Raw genomic sequence first — 13,862 nt, 5'->3', positions numbered from 1 at the left:
TGCGGTAACTTTCACTGGAGCTTAAGCAGATGAAAAAAATCGTCTAATATTTTACTCTTGCAGGAATTCAAACCTTGGTTTACAAGACTTAATTTAGAAGACCTTATAGAGGTTGCAATCAGTCACGAGGTAATTGAATTTAGAGGGTGCCACATGTTAAGAAACTCTCAACACATGGATTAAAACGTCTATAAACATCAAGCATCTGGAGTTGTATTTGACTGATAATACAATCAAAATATATAATTTTGTTGCTGCAATACGACACAAACGTGGGAAGGGTAGTCTTTGAAACACCAAAATTAATAAAAAAAAAAAAAACGTTACAACTTGCAATTGCTCTTGAATCTGTAGATACTTTCTCCACCAATGTTAACCGGTTCTCAGAATTATGTGAGCACCACTGTCAGTATCAATGATGTCACTGATATCACCAACCTCCAGTGCATAAGTTGCAACTTCAAAAGGTTTCTGCATCTGCCCTCGACCAAATGGACCTGCAAATGAAAGGAGCTAATTAAGCATTCACCAATTCACCTTTCAGGATGCTAGAAATGATACCAAAATGCCATTAAACAAGATGAAAAACTCTACTATATCCACAGACCACAAAGATACGTCTCCATCTTTTCCCTTTGCAGGGTCAATATATTACTACAATTGGAAATTCCCTTCTTCAGTTAAATACAGTAACGATAACCACCCACACCTTCTTCATTGGAAAAAAGTAGAGAGCCCCCCACCTTTGAAGATGCCAGAAGTGACACCAACGCTTAGGCTTTTAGCCCTTCAGCAGAGATAGAGACTTGGAGATGTTTACAGAAAAAGAAGCACAGAAGATAGTGAAGGTAAGGAGCAGTGCCTCTACATTAGTTATTTTCTCTTTTTTTGATTGGTAAAAGAAAAAATGCTCGTATATTAGCTTTCTGATGTTGACAATCCAAGAGTTAGCACAGAAGATTGACATCAATATCCAACATAACCACTAAAATAGAAGGCAGTTTTTAACCAGAAGTATACATTGAATGATAAATTTAGGCATAAAAAGCTTTAGAAGAATCAGAGTTTACAAACTAACAAGATTCATAGCACGAAACAATGAGATAGCTGAACAAGAATAAAATATGGCAAGAGTATAATAATTTACCAAATATAAACATGCTATGTTATTAAAATAAAATAGCAATTAGGGAGGATATTTTGAAAGTAAACCTCCGTAATTGTAGCAAAACAACATTATTAGAGACACAAAAATAAGAATGCAGATATTAGATCATTGACCAACCACTCCAGCAAAACCAACAGAGCTCAATAAACAACAATTATATGAAGCTATAGAAAATTTCATCACATGGGACTCAGCTCAAGTGATAGAAACTCATAAAAACCACACACTATTCAGAAAATGATCTGGCTTTAATCCATTGAACATTTGCATTTGAAAATCAGAAATTTTATTAGAATTGGAGCACCATAAAAATAATGCAAGTTACTTGATACCAATACTAAAGGTTTTTTCTTCATTCTTTTTACTGAAACGAGCTTATAGGATATATTATTTTCCTAATGTTCTTACATTGTTTAATGTGATAACTAACAGCTCAATCTGCTATCAAGAAACAGAGAACCACATGAATGTGCAGAAAAGGTTTGAACAAGATTGAGCAGGTTTATGCACCACTTTTATTTAACAGTGAATAATTTTGATCACCCAGTTTTAGTAAAACTGATTTACTAGTTTTTGTCAGGTGAGAGGGGGTTGCATCTTCAAGTTGTAGCCACTATTAATCAGTGTCGACAACACAAAGGGAAAAAGGAGAATAAGAAGAAAAAAAGAAGTTGATTAGTGTCAAATCTGGTGCACCACCTGTCCATATTCCTAATCTATGACAAATAACGAGCGTAAATGCATGCTGCTGAAAGCATATTATTTATCAAGACAAGTAGGGGATAAGCACAGATCTGTCTGCTTCTATCACTGATTATTACCAAATGACCTCAGACTGCAAGAAAATCTTTTTTCAAGGTAGAGAAGTCTTGATAGTTTATCAAAACTTTCACCTAAAAAGCAGTTGTTTAGTGAATTTTCGCAGGACCAGAAACTAGTGCTTCGATCCTAATTACAAATAACTAAATGAAGAAACAAAAGACTAGTGCTTTGGTGAACTCATTTAACGGCAATAAATGATTAGCAGATTTCTTCTTCGTAACTTGCTTACAGTCCATTCCAGAAAAAGATGCTATACAAATGATTTGACATATAAAGGTGCATCTACTAGCCAATTGGTAGATGCACAAAAGAGGCGGGAGGGGAGATTGCATGTGCAGCTCAAGACTTCAAGCAAATGGATAGACATATTCACTTGATAAATGCAGCAAGAACATGGTGAAACATCAATTTAATTTAAATCCAATTCCATAACAGAACTCCAAATTTCCAAGTATTCACAAGCCTTTTGTCCTGAGAAGTTGTCTCCAAATAGTAACAAATATAAGCTTATTCAATAACTAGCCTCCAGTTTCCTAAACTTCAATACTTTCTCTAGATCTTTTCTGGAGTTTGCCTTTATCGAAGTAAGTAAATTGAATAGCAACTCCAATGAGTTAAGAACGAGCTAATATTCAAGACACTTTGCTTTCAAGCAGATCACAGTCGAAGCTAATTACTAGTTAAACCCTATCAAAACCCAGCATAATCATCTTTTGATAATTGATATACCACTCAATTTGTTAAAATTATGTACATGCATCCAAATTTACCGTACTACTCTATTCAAGTCCATCTGATACCAAATCCTAACTTGTATTCTAAAGCAAATTAGCCTTATTCTACAACCAGAAAATCCTTTAAATCTCAGATCTTATCCCTAAAAAATCCGTACAAATCTCGAACCAAGATGAAAACAACTCATAACAATAACACTGGATTAATTAATATAAGCATAATAATCATTGAAAACAATAAACTGCAGTAGATGAAGGAAGTACCTAGATCGCCACCGCGTTTGGCAGAGCTGCAATCAGAGAAGCGAGAAGCAACATCTTTGAACTTGGACTTGCCGGAGATGATGTCATCGCGAAAGGATTTGAGCTGGGAAACGGCGGCGTCTCTGGTGGTGTTAGAGATGATGCGACCTTCTGGATCTTTCCATGAAGATTTACGCCTAGATCCTTCGTGTTTGATGAGTATGTGGGATGCCCTCACTTGGTTCGACGCCATTTTTTTCCAGATTCCTTTCTCCTACACCCTATCGCCGACGATCTCTCGACTCAGTAGTGGAGTGGGTGAGAGTGAATCTAATACTCGCTGATTCGTGTTTTACAAGTCAGCGTTAGATTTTTAATTAATTTTAATCACTTTTGTCAAAGTAATAATGAAAATTAATCGGGTCATCGTTAAATTTTTAATTAATTTTTAATCAGTTTTGTCAAAGTAATAATGAAACATAATCGAATTTACGCAAATAATCGACCGAATTTCCTCTTTATATTTTGATCATTATAACATAAAATAAAATATATGTACTAAGACATATAAAGATACTTCTTTTTTTTTTTTTTTTTGATAAAAGTAACAGTATATAAAGATACTTCTCAATGAGTATTTTTAGTATAATCGATTATATGAATGATTATTTAAATTATTTTTTTCAAAAAAAAAAAGTAAGTTGTCTCCGCTAGTTAGTAGTACTTGAGTAAATTATAATTTCATATTTTGTGATTTGATTAAATATATTTAAATTTTAATTATTTAGATAGATTTTTTTTTATTTCCTTGCTATTGAATGATTATAATATTTTGAAGTATTAACCTTTTACCATTTTAACATTTGTGTATATATTGAACTCATTTTATTATCTTGTATTTAAGGGTAATATATATATTTTTTTTAAAAAAATCTAAACATAATATATTTTCTACAAAAGAGGTCAAAACATACATTTTAATTAATTAAATATTAATAATATTGTGTTATATATCATAAGGATAATAATTAGAATCCACTATAATTGAGGGACCAAGTATACTATTATCGTTTTTAAAAATTATATTAATTAAAAAATGATTTAAGTAGATAATGGAGTACTATTAGATGAATTATTATTCACCCTCATATCAAGAAGTATTTTATAAAACTAATCATTTTATGTCTACTCTATTAAATAGGAGTAAAGTAATAAAAATAAACAAATAAGGCCTTGCTTTCATGTTAAGGCTAAAAAGGGAAATAGACATTGTGAGGATTCACTAGGCGGGCGCACAGCCGATCACAGCCCACACGATATAACCCAATTATCGTTTGTTGGTAGAGTTGAGGGTTTGTGAAATTCTAATTTTTAGGGCTTAAAAGAGATCTTGAAGCTCTCTACTTGTGAAGTCAACAATGGCGCCTCTTCCCGGACCTTACTCTGGAACCAGTACCCTTGCTCTGGTAAAACCATTTTCCTTCTTTCTTCAATGCTTCGATCTCATGTACTCATTAATCATCGATTTTGAATTGCTTTGGATTTGTCTTAAGAATCATATTGGTGAGAGTATTACAGGGAAATGGATCTGAATAGAGTGAATTAGATTGATGCTTATGTGATTGATTGATTGATCGATTTAATTTTTTTGGGGCAGGTGGCTCGTACTTCAGCATTCACATTTGGACTTGTCTATGGTAGCATGAAGCTCAAATATCTCAAGGTATTTTCCTTTCTCCCCACTATATATTGGCAATTTTGGACAGGAAATAGAATTAATTGTTGCTTGTTTTTGTAGATTCCCAGTTATTTATTTGTAATTTTTGATAGGAAAATGAACGAGTTTTTGCTTGATTTGTAGTTTACCCACTTTTTATGATAATTTTGGATAGGAAAAAGAATGCATTTTGCTTGATTTTGTAGACTACTCTGTGTGAATTGTTCATTTGAGATGTTTGTTCAACGTCTTTAAGCTGTAATTCTTTGCTTTAGCAGTCAATTTTTTAGCTGTCAGAATATGTTAGTTTGAACTTCTCAAATTATTCTATCTAATTGGTAGAGAGGCTAGCAGATTTTTACTAATTGAACTATTGTAAAAGCAAGCTGAATTGCAAAATTAGATGAAATGAAAGAAAGCCATTGTAGTTGGTGGGGAACTATCTGATAACCGCTCAATGTGCATAGCACAAATATTAACTATATTTCTTCAAGAGTACCTGATTGACTTCCATGAGATGAATTTGGATTCAGAAGCAGAAAGGAGATACATGAATTTATGTTCTCATAGCCTGTATGATGTTGATACAAACTGAATTAGAGGCCCAAATTCAGTCTTATGCTTTAACGTGGAAGATAAGTAGAGCAGTTTGTTGGCTTAGGATGTAAATGTTTCTTTATATAAAAGAAAGACTATAATGCATATTTAGTTGCACCCCATTGGCTTGCAAGAACTGAATGGTAACAGCTAGTTCTTCCTCTTCAAGTATGGTAGATCCTGTTTTATCTATTTATCTAGTCCGTCACCTTATCTCAAAAGAGAAGTTTTACTATAAATGATATTTATCTTTATGAGTTGTCTAATTTAGATCTAGGGTGTAATTTGCTTATTCAATGCAACATACTCATCACCACATCTTTCATCTCATGTGCAAAAGATGAAAGTTACGGAGATAACCCTCAAGGGTTGGCCTGCTGGCAATTGACTTGAGCCTTGGGGTTTGCTCCCTTTCAAGGTCTCAAGTTCGAAACCCACTAGGTGCAAACAATTTCTGAGGGCCATCGGACTGGGTAAAACCTGAATTAACCGTGGTGCACTTGCGGGAAACTCCTTGCCGAGGGCCTGTGCACCCCCGGGATTAGTCGGGGCTCAAAGAGACTCGGACACCCGGTGCAAATCAAAAAAAAAAAAGAAAGTTACGGAGATGAGTATGGTGCATTGGATGTGTGGCCATGCCATGAATGATAATAGAAATGAAAAGATCTGGGATAAGTTTGGAGAGACCTTAGTGAAAGACAAGATGCGTGAAGCAAGGCTGAGATGATGTCAGCATGTGAAGAGGAGATGTAAAAATGCTCCAGTGCGGAGGTGTGAGAGGTTGGCTATAGATGGTTTCAGGAGAGGTAAAGGCAGGTCGAAAAAAGTATTTGGGGGAGGTGATTAGATTGGACATGGTGCGATTTCAACGTATAGAGGATATGACCTTAGATAGGAGGTTGTGGAGGACATGGATTAGGGTAGACGGTTAGTAGGTAGTAGAGTGTTATCTCACCTATCTTTCCATACTAGTAGTCGTAGTATTACTGATGGAGTTTCTTGTCCTTCGATGTTTGTTGTTTTATTGCACTTCGATTATCGTATTATTTGGTGTAGTTATGTTCTTTTTAGAATGCTTTTGACACCTTTTTTCTTTCATTCTTTTCTTCTTCTTCTTTGAACTAAGGGTCTATTGGAAACTACCTCTCTACCTCCTAAGGTAGGGGTAAGGTCTGCATATACTCTACCCTTCCCATACCCCGCTTGTGGAATTACATTGGTATTTTGTTGGTGGTGGTGGTTGTGCAGTTTGCTCATTGCGATGGACCTTCTTCAGGATACATGAGCACCCCGAAATCCTTCATCCATTCACATTGAGTGTTGGGATGTGTTTGGAATTTTTTTCTAGTCACGTAATGTCAAAATCCTCTTTGAAATTTGCATGGATAATATTTCAGACGACTTGTGCCTCAAATTTCCACAGTGCTCTGTGTATCAAGTGCACATATTTAGACTTCTCAACCAAAGAATTCCGCATTGTTTTAGTACGAGCTAATATGCCTTTGTCATTCCGTGTAGACTATCTCTGTAACCTCCTTTCCATCTTATTTATTTCAGGCTAAAGCCAAGTCTCACCAGAAAGCTGAAGCTAAGGCACATCACTGATAGAGAGCAGTATGCTGCATTTGCTGTCTGATAAAAATAATATATGACAATCACATTATATCAATTTTCATTATGGCCTGTTGCTTAGGACCATCATTTTCGACTTGTAACTGTTCAATTTTGTATTCAAGAGTTGTCAAATGTTTTTACGGTCCAATGATATAATGGTGGTCCAATTTTGAGGGATTATATTGGACAAACAGGGAAAAAGTTGGCATTGATCTGCTAGCATAATAATCTTCTTGTTGCATCAATTCATTCAGGAAAAAACTTTTTTAGTTTGTGTTTATTCGACCAATGATGAAGATATGCTAACTTGTTGTCTTGATGACCTGTGTTCAAGTTCTCTTTTTCCTGTCAGGTGAATAGTGAATGGATGTCTCGTTGTTCCTTCCTTTGTTTTTAGTTCTTTAATCATGTAATGGATTTTGACCACCACTTGAATCTATCATGGAGAAGGCAATTAATGCTGCATATAGTCCCTACACAGTAGCAATACATCCTGGAAACATAATATTCAACACAAAATATATGCATGGAAGTTTTACTTATGAAGGAATCCTTAAATCTATTGTTCACCATCACTTGTACGTTGTAACAAGAAGAATCTGCTACCCAGGTCATCCAGAACAAACTTTCAGACGAAAATTTCTAATTACTATTCATATAGCTTATCCCTTTTTTTCAATTTCTTCCCAGTAATAGATGAGACCAGCTGATAAACTTGTATAATTTGAAATGGAGAGGCAAAGCCAGACTTGTCCATGGAAGACCAAGTAATACTCTAACTGATTCGTTCATCAGACACGAATTATACAAGAAACAGGAAAATAAACTAGCTAGACAGTTCGGACCAGAGTTCAATAAGGTTTCCACAATTTGGGAATTGCGCAAATGTTCTTTGCATGCTGAGGAAACACCTTCACCCTGTAAATGGAATAGCAGTCATTAGGTTCTTGTAAAATTGTATGTAGCAATAAGCTCACTCAATGCAACGCAATTGAGATAAATGAATGTGGATAACTTCTGGGGAAGTGATGTTAATGTTCTGCCAATGTTTACTTCTTGTTCTTATAAAGATTGTGTAAGCTACACCCTATATGAGCGTTGTTTGATGGACAAGGTAGTTCAAGTACTAACATGAGCTGAAAAGCACAACATTGCTATTCACTGACAATAAAAAGGCAAAATTTGTGTAGCCTAAGCAACACAGGAAACACAGTGTTGTGTTCACTCTAAAATGTGCTGAACTTTATAAGCATGTGGCTTACCATTATGCAACACATCTTTTGTCTAGTCCCAGAGTCGATGTAGTTTAGATCGCACTAGAAAGCTATTTCACATAAATAATGCCTTCATCATCAGGGTCGTCACCCTCCCAGTCCCCATCATCATCGCTTTCAGATGATCCATCATTGGCAGATCCCGATGGTGAATCCTTATTTTCATTCTCATCCTTAATCCTGTCCAATATAGCAAGTACCTGCAAGAATTGGCTCAACCTTAAGCATGACCTAAAAGTACATTCAGGGACTGTAAAGTAGTAATCTGCCAGAAAAAAAGCAAAGCGATCACACAGTTGTAATCTACTTCAGATTCAGTACCCATGCTAGCAATAGAAGACAGCCTTATAACTGCAACATTTCAGAAAAGGGCTTATGCTTTAATCAGTCTCGACTCTCAAGAATATATTCTACTGTGAAAAGCCATATAAGTCATTTTTTTTCTTTTATACAGAGTAATGTTGATTAAGCAAGATCATCACTAGACCAACTTGCAAATGCAAGAAACAGTTTGAGCTGTGGTTCATTTGAAAGATCAGTGAAGAATAAAAATGGGCATTGAGGCCAATAACTTCACTCTTCTTTAATTAGTGACCAATTCCTTATAGGTTTTGTTGGACAATATAATATTTTTTTTCCTTTTATTTCCCATGCAAGAGATTAATATGGTAATTAGTCAAGTTTTACTTGCTGCCCAGTGCAAATTTTAAGTCATAACTCGATATGCGAAATGCTCCAGACCAGTGTTTAATGAGCATCTGATACGTCCAAGATACAAGTCATTTTGGTGTGCTGTCAATGAACTTGGCCATCATTTGAGTAGGGGCAAGTCAGAGATAAAGGTAAACCTCATTATTGAGAGATTTGGTTGCAAAACAAAATTATGGAAGGAGAATCATAAAAGGCTTAGTAGCCAGGAAACAACAGCACAGCCTTGCAAAAAAGGAGAGAAACTCAAGAAAGTGCAAAGAGGGTTATCGCAATGTAGTCATAAATAACAACAAACCCCCACCCCCCAAAAAAAAAACCCAATCAATTCTCTAATAAGACATAGATTAGAATTACTCACCCTGCTTCCTCGTTCAAGGGACTCATCTTCAATGAAACGAATCTCAGGAGTCAGTCGCAACTTCATTCGCCTCCCTAGCTCACTCCTTACATATTTTGCTTTTGACTTCAAGCCCGTCAAAGCCACTTCCTTTCCTCTTTCGTCTCCAAATACGGAGACATAGACCTTTACAACCTACAGCAGCACAGAATTTTTTTAAGAGTCCAAATGGGAATATGGCAGATCACAGGAATCATCCTTGAAGATCAAAGAAGTTATCATTTATAGAAATGAGAGAAATTATTTTCTTTGTTGTCTAGTACTACTTCAATTCTTTGGTCAAATAAAGAAAGAAGGAAATCCTCATAATTTATATATACATCTAGAGAGAGAGAGAGAGAGAGAGAGAGAACCTGCACATGCACACATAAACAACCCATATGCAGTAGTAAGATTGTGACAGCTAGATAGTAACAGTGAATATGAAGTTGATATCTTATTTCTGCTTGCCAACAGCAGACATCAATTTACATAGCCACATATATTAGAGGCACATATGACAACTTTATCCTGAGAAAGATAAAATTTGAGATTGGATCTTCTTGTTAGTTGCAACTGAATGGTGACAGGGATTTGATCACTTCTTGGCGAATCATACCCTCAAATTCAAACTAAGTCAATTCTACCCTAGGGGGAAAGTAACCATGACCTTATCCTGCTAATGAATTACATACGTCTTATTATTTGATGTTTTCTTGTTTCTTTACACTCACATCTACTTTTCAAACCATAAAACCATCCTTAACTTGTGTAGTCTGTTTAAAGAAACATCCTTCAGCATATGTAAACAATTCATCCATGTCAATCCAGATATCATGATCAGTAGCGGGAGACAACCCCAACTAAATATCAGCGTTAAGCTGGTAACATTCTATAGAGAAGGAGGCTGAGCATTGGAATTGCTTTTGTTTAAAGAGGGGGAAAGAAATAAAGAAGGGGGATGATTGTCTGTTTTCCCATGAGGCGCAACTATGCTTTTTGTTTCAGGGGCGTTATACGGTCAAAACTCTACACCAATTTTGCTCCTGTGTGCTTGATTAGAATGAAGTATGAACTCATTGAGATTAACTTTTTCAAAACAGCCAGATGCTATATATGCACTCTTGTTTTTCAGCAGTTATGTTGCAGAGCTGATTAATCAACCATCAGAATACTCGATTTTACATTCAGAGTGAAAAAGAGGAACAAAACAATGGAGCAGTGAGGCAGAATGTAGTGAGATAGTGGCATATCAAATACGAGAAAAATCAGATCTCTATAACGGCGATAATAATCTCCATTATTCCAAGTACCTAAAACCATATAAACAGATCATTCACCTAACTGGTCCTTCCTTGCTTGGTACATCGGAAAAATAAATATCAGATAGCTGTAATCGACTACTTCAGTTTCTAAAGTAATTCAGAATGAACTAAATTAAGGAACAGAATTACAATAATAACATAAGAACATGTATATCTGCTGCAAGGATTATGCATAGAGTTCATGATGTGATTAAGACTATGACTTCCGTTACAGAGGGCCAAAGATAAAGCTTTTAGCTTGCTATTCAACCAAGATATCGACTGAGTTCAGAGAAAAAACATACGCTGCTCTAAGTTTGACACTAACTCAACAGCATTTTTAACAAGAAAAAGAACATTTATCACAAATTCCCTCCAACGAAAACCTCTCCTATGCACTTTTGTCCTCCTTATTTCATAGTCTATTTTATTGATAAACAGATAATTTACTAACAACTCCTGTTATGTAAGCTTAGAAAAGCATAGCCAGTCTCAAACCTAATAAAAAGGAAAGAGATAACAGTCAAAAACACACTGAACTATCACAGTACACTTTTTCACGACTTACACACCTCAAACTCTCTTTTTTCATTATTGACAATTGACTAAAAAAGAAATGTCCTAATAGATTGATGGCCAGTTAAATGATAACATATGGCTGCTGAGATGCAAATGCAATTGCTGTGATAGTGCTACTACCATTAACAAGATTCCGCAAGGAAATTCAAGTGACTCGAGCCAAAATTAAGCAAAAACTAACATCAATTCAAAAGAAATGAACCTGCAAATCGGTTGAAACTTCAACATCGCTAATAGTGGTAAGCGAAGAAAGGTATCGATCCGCACCGAGAGCAGCTTCAGGAAGAACAGCGTACTGTAACACCTTATCCGTGAGTAACATATCGGAAAGCTCTCTTCGTATCTGTTTAGCCACCATTTTAACTCGTCGAGGATTCGCCATACATCTAATGAACCTACGATTTACACTCCTACTGTTGGTTTTCAACTCCCGCGAGTCGAATTGCCGGAGATTGATATGCTTCGCCGGCGATAAACTCATTATTGCCGGAAAAAGACATTGTGTGGACGGCGGGAGAGGACGTAAACGTGGAATTTGGATTACGAGGTTCTGCATTACAGAGCTCTTCGGGTAATCGGGTTGTAGAGATGACCCAGCTGAGAGGAACCGGCCGGTTTATTTAGAATATCCGTTTGCGTAAGGGTGTTTCTGGAATTAAGTGCAATGATTATCTTCTTATAATCTTATCTTCGTACTCAAAATGGGCATATTTTTTCCCGGGCTTTTTTTCCTTCTCAACGAACCCATCAAACGTTTGAGACAAAATAATTTAGTCACCGGATTTAGAATCAATCAACTATAATAATGTATTATTGTTGTAAATCATTTTGGTGGTTAAATGGATGACCATAACTCCTTGGTTAATTTCCCTCCTTTATGAGTAGTAATGTTGTTGATAATGTGGTCAAATGGATGACCATAACTCCTAGGTTAATTTCATCCTTTATTGGTAGTAATGTTGTTGATAATATGGTTAATTGGATGACCATAACTCCTAGGTTTATTTCCTTCTTAATGGGTAGTAATTCTCAAGGTTAGAAATTATTTAAGTTATATGTTAGGCAGAATGTTCATTGCTTGGAAGTTTGATACTAACAAATTAAGTTAATAATTGATGTTACTTTATACAATAACATGTGTCATGTTATTATCATTGAAAAAAAAAATGTTTTGTTAATTACTTGTGTACTCACTATTTATTTTAGTCTAATTTAATTATTTTCTATGATAGTTTTATCATGTCGAATTTATCAAAGCTTGAGTTCGTGGCACTTGACATTTCTGGAAATAATTACTTGTCATGGGTACTCGACGCTGAAATTCACCTTGACGCTAAAGGTCTTGGTGCCACTATTACCAACGGTAATACAACGTCGAGTCAGGACAAAGCAAAGGCAATGATTTTCCTTCGTCATCATCTGGATGAAGGATTGAAGGTTGAATACCTTACGGTGAAAGATCCACTTGAATTGTGGACAGGTTTGAAGGAAAGGTATGACCACCTTAAGGCAACGGTATTGCCAAGGGCTCGTTATGAATGGATTCACTTGCGGTTACAAGATTTTAAAACTATATGTGAATATAATTCTGCTGTATACAAAATTACTTCCCAATTAAAATTATGTGGGGAAGATATAAAAGATGAGGACATGTTGGAAAAGACTCTCACAACTTTTCATGCCTCAAATTTGGTATTACAACAGCAATACCGTGAAAGGGGATTCAAAAAGTATTCTGAGTTGATCTCATGCCTTCTTGTGGCTGAGCAACATAATACTCTTTTATTGAAAAATCATGAGGCCCGTCCCACGGGAACTGCTCCGTTACCGGAAGCAAATGAGGTTGAAGCACATGGCCAGTCTGAAAGAAGACAAAATAAAAATCAAGGCCAAAATAATGTGCGTGGACATGGCAATGGCAGAGGACGATATAATAATCGTCGTGGTGGTGGTCGCCACAAAAGGGAGAACAATATGGGTTCTCAAAGCAATCCTTCAAGAGGCAATTGTCATCGTTGTGGCATGAAAGGGTATTGGAAGAATGAATGCCGAGCAGCTGAGCATTTTGTTAGGCTTTATCAAGATTCCTTGAAAAGAAAAGGAAATAAAAATGGTGCATCTTCTTCTAATGCTCGGGTGGAGTCACACTTGACTTATAAAAATGATGCCGAGGCAGGGCCTTCACAAAAATATGATGACAATATTGAAGCAAATTTGGCTTTAAAAGATGATGATTTTGGTGACCTTGATGATATTACTCATTTGGAAGTTGAAGACTTCTTTGGAGATCAAAATTAATGTTTGATCATTTGATTGGAGAAAATAATTATGTTGTTTTATTTATGTGTTTTTTTTTTTAATTGTTGTGTTTTTCCTTATGTTGTTTTTATATTCAGAAAAAAAAAAAAGTACTTTTATTTTCTTGCAATGTTGTTGATTTTTCATATTTCTTATGATGTACTTTTATTTTATGAAGATAAATAAAATTCCCCAATCTTCAATTGGTTCAAGATGAATAATGGAGATATGTGTCTTCTTGATCACACTATTTTAAGAGAAAAGAAATATTTCTCTACTTTGATTGTGAAAAAGGCTTATGTTAATACAATATCTGGTAGTGCAAAATTAATTGAGGGCTCTGGAAGAGCGGCCTTACTACTACCTGCGGGAACGATATTAACTATTGAAAATGCATTGTACTGTAGTAAGTCTCAAAGAAACTT

At 35.5% G+C, this 13,862-nt stretch overlaps 4 protein-coding genes across 4 annotated transcripts in view; 2 read left to right on the top strand and 2 right to left on the bottom strand.

Annotated features, from left to right (window-relative positions):
- Nucleotides 1–7,214, top strand: part of LOC125871536 (uncharacterized) — an 83,091-nt gene extending 75,877 nt beyond the window's left edge. Inside the window, exons 2-4 of the mRNA XM_049552162.1 lie at nt 4,337–4,433; nt 4,625–4,690; nt 6,839–7,214. Of these exons, the coding sequence (XP_049408119.1) occupies nt 4,386–4,433; nt 4,625–4,690; nt 6,839–6,886 (162 nt within the window). The 5' untranslated portion in view covers nt 4,337–4,385 and the 3' untranslated portion in view covers nt 6,887–7,214. The remainder of the gene's footprint in view (nt 1–4,336; nt 4,434–4,624; nt 4,691–6,838) is intronic.
- Nucleotides 157–3,336, bottom strand: LOC125871532 (peptidyl-prolyl cis-trans isomerase Pin1-like). Its single transcript, XM_049552148.1, has 2 exons — nt 2,989–3,336; nt 157–497 (listed from the first exon to the last, which is right to left on the bottom strand). Exons 1-2 carry the CDS (start codon nt 3,218–3,220, stop codon nt 373–375), a joined length of 357 nt encoding a protein of 118 aa, XP_049408105.1. The 5' UTR covers nt 3,221–3,336; the 3' UTR covers nt 157–372.
- Nucleotides 7,215–7,543: 329 nt separating the features above from the next.
- On the bottom strand, nt 7,544–11,791 carry LOC125871523 (probable ribosome-binding factor A, chloroplastic). The gene is made up of 4 exons (XM_049552136.1): nt 11,342–11,791; nt 9,239–9,412; nt 8,158–8,369; nt 7,544–7,813 (listed from the first exon to the last, which is right to left on the bottom strand). The coding sequence occupies exons 1-3, from the start codon at nt 11,693–11,695 to the stop codon at nt 8,220–8,222; spliced, it is 678 nt and encodes a 225-aa protein (XP_049408093.1). The 5' UTR covers nt 11,696–11,791; the 3' UTR covers nt 7,544–7,813; nt 8,158–8,219.
- A 587-nt stretch (nt 11,792–12,378) lies between these two features.
- LOC125846505 (uncharacterized) lies at nt 12,379–13,437 on the top strand. Its single transcript, XM_049525951.1, has one exon. It carries the CDS (start codon nt 12,379–12,381, stop codon nt 13,435–13,437), a length of 1,059 nt encoding a protein of 352 aa, XP_049381908.1.
- Nucleotides 13,438–13,862: the final 425 nt, after the last annotated feature.

Source organism: Solanum stenotomum, chromosome 1, assembly GCF_019186545.1.
Source record: "Solanum stenotomum isolate F172 chromosome 1, ASM1918654v1, whole genome shotgun sequence".
NCBI classification, from domain to species: Eukaryota; Viridiplantae; Streptophyta; class Magnoliopsida; order Solanales; family Solanaceae; genus Solanum; species Solanum stenotomum.
Note: the sequence above shows the minus strand (reverse complement) of the source record. Positions and strands in the feature narration are given on the sequence as shown.

What these genes read in the sequence shown, in the direction of transcription:
- LOC125871532 (XM_049552148.1), bottom strand. Translation starts at nt 3,220, where the DNA reads ATGGCGTCGAACCAAGTGAGGGCATCCCACATACTCATCAAACACGAA. An exon ending in CAAACGCGGTGGCGATCTAG is followed by an intron (nt 498 to 2,988) that starts GTACTTCCTTCA and finishes TTTCATTTGCAG; the next exon opens with GTCCATTTGGTCGAGGGCAG.
- LOC125871523 (XM_049552136.1), bottom strand. Translation starts at nt 11,695, where the DNA reads ATGCAGAACCTCGTAATCCAAATTCCACGTTTACGTCCTCTCCCGCCG. An exon ending in AAGTTTCAACCGATTTGCAG is followed by an intron (nt 9,413 to 11,341) that starts GTTCATTTCTTT and finishes GTGCTGCTGTAG; the next exon opens with GTTGTAAAGGTCTATGTCTC. An exon ending in CCCTTGAACGAGGAAGCAGG is followed by an intron (nt 8,370 to 9,238) that starts GTGAGTAATTCT and finishes CAATTCTTGCAG; the next exon opens with GTACTTGCTATATTGGACAG.
- LOC125846505 (XM_049525951.1), top strand. Translation starts at nt 12,379, where the DNA reads ATGTCGAATTTATCAAAGCTTGAGTTCGTGGCACTTGACATTTCTGGA.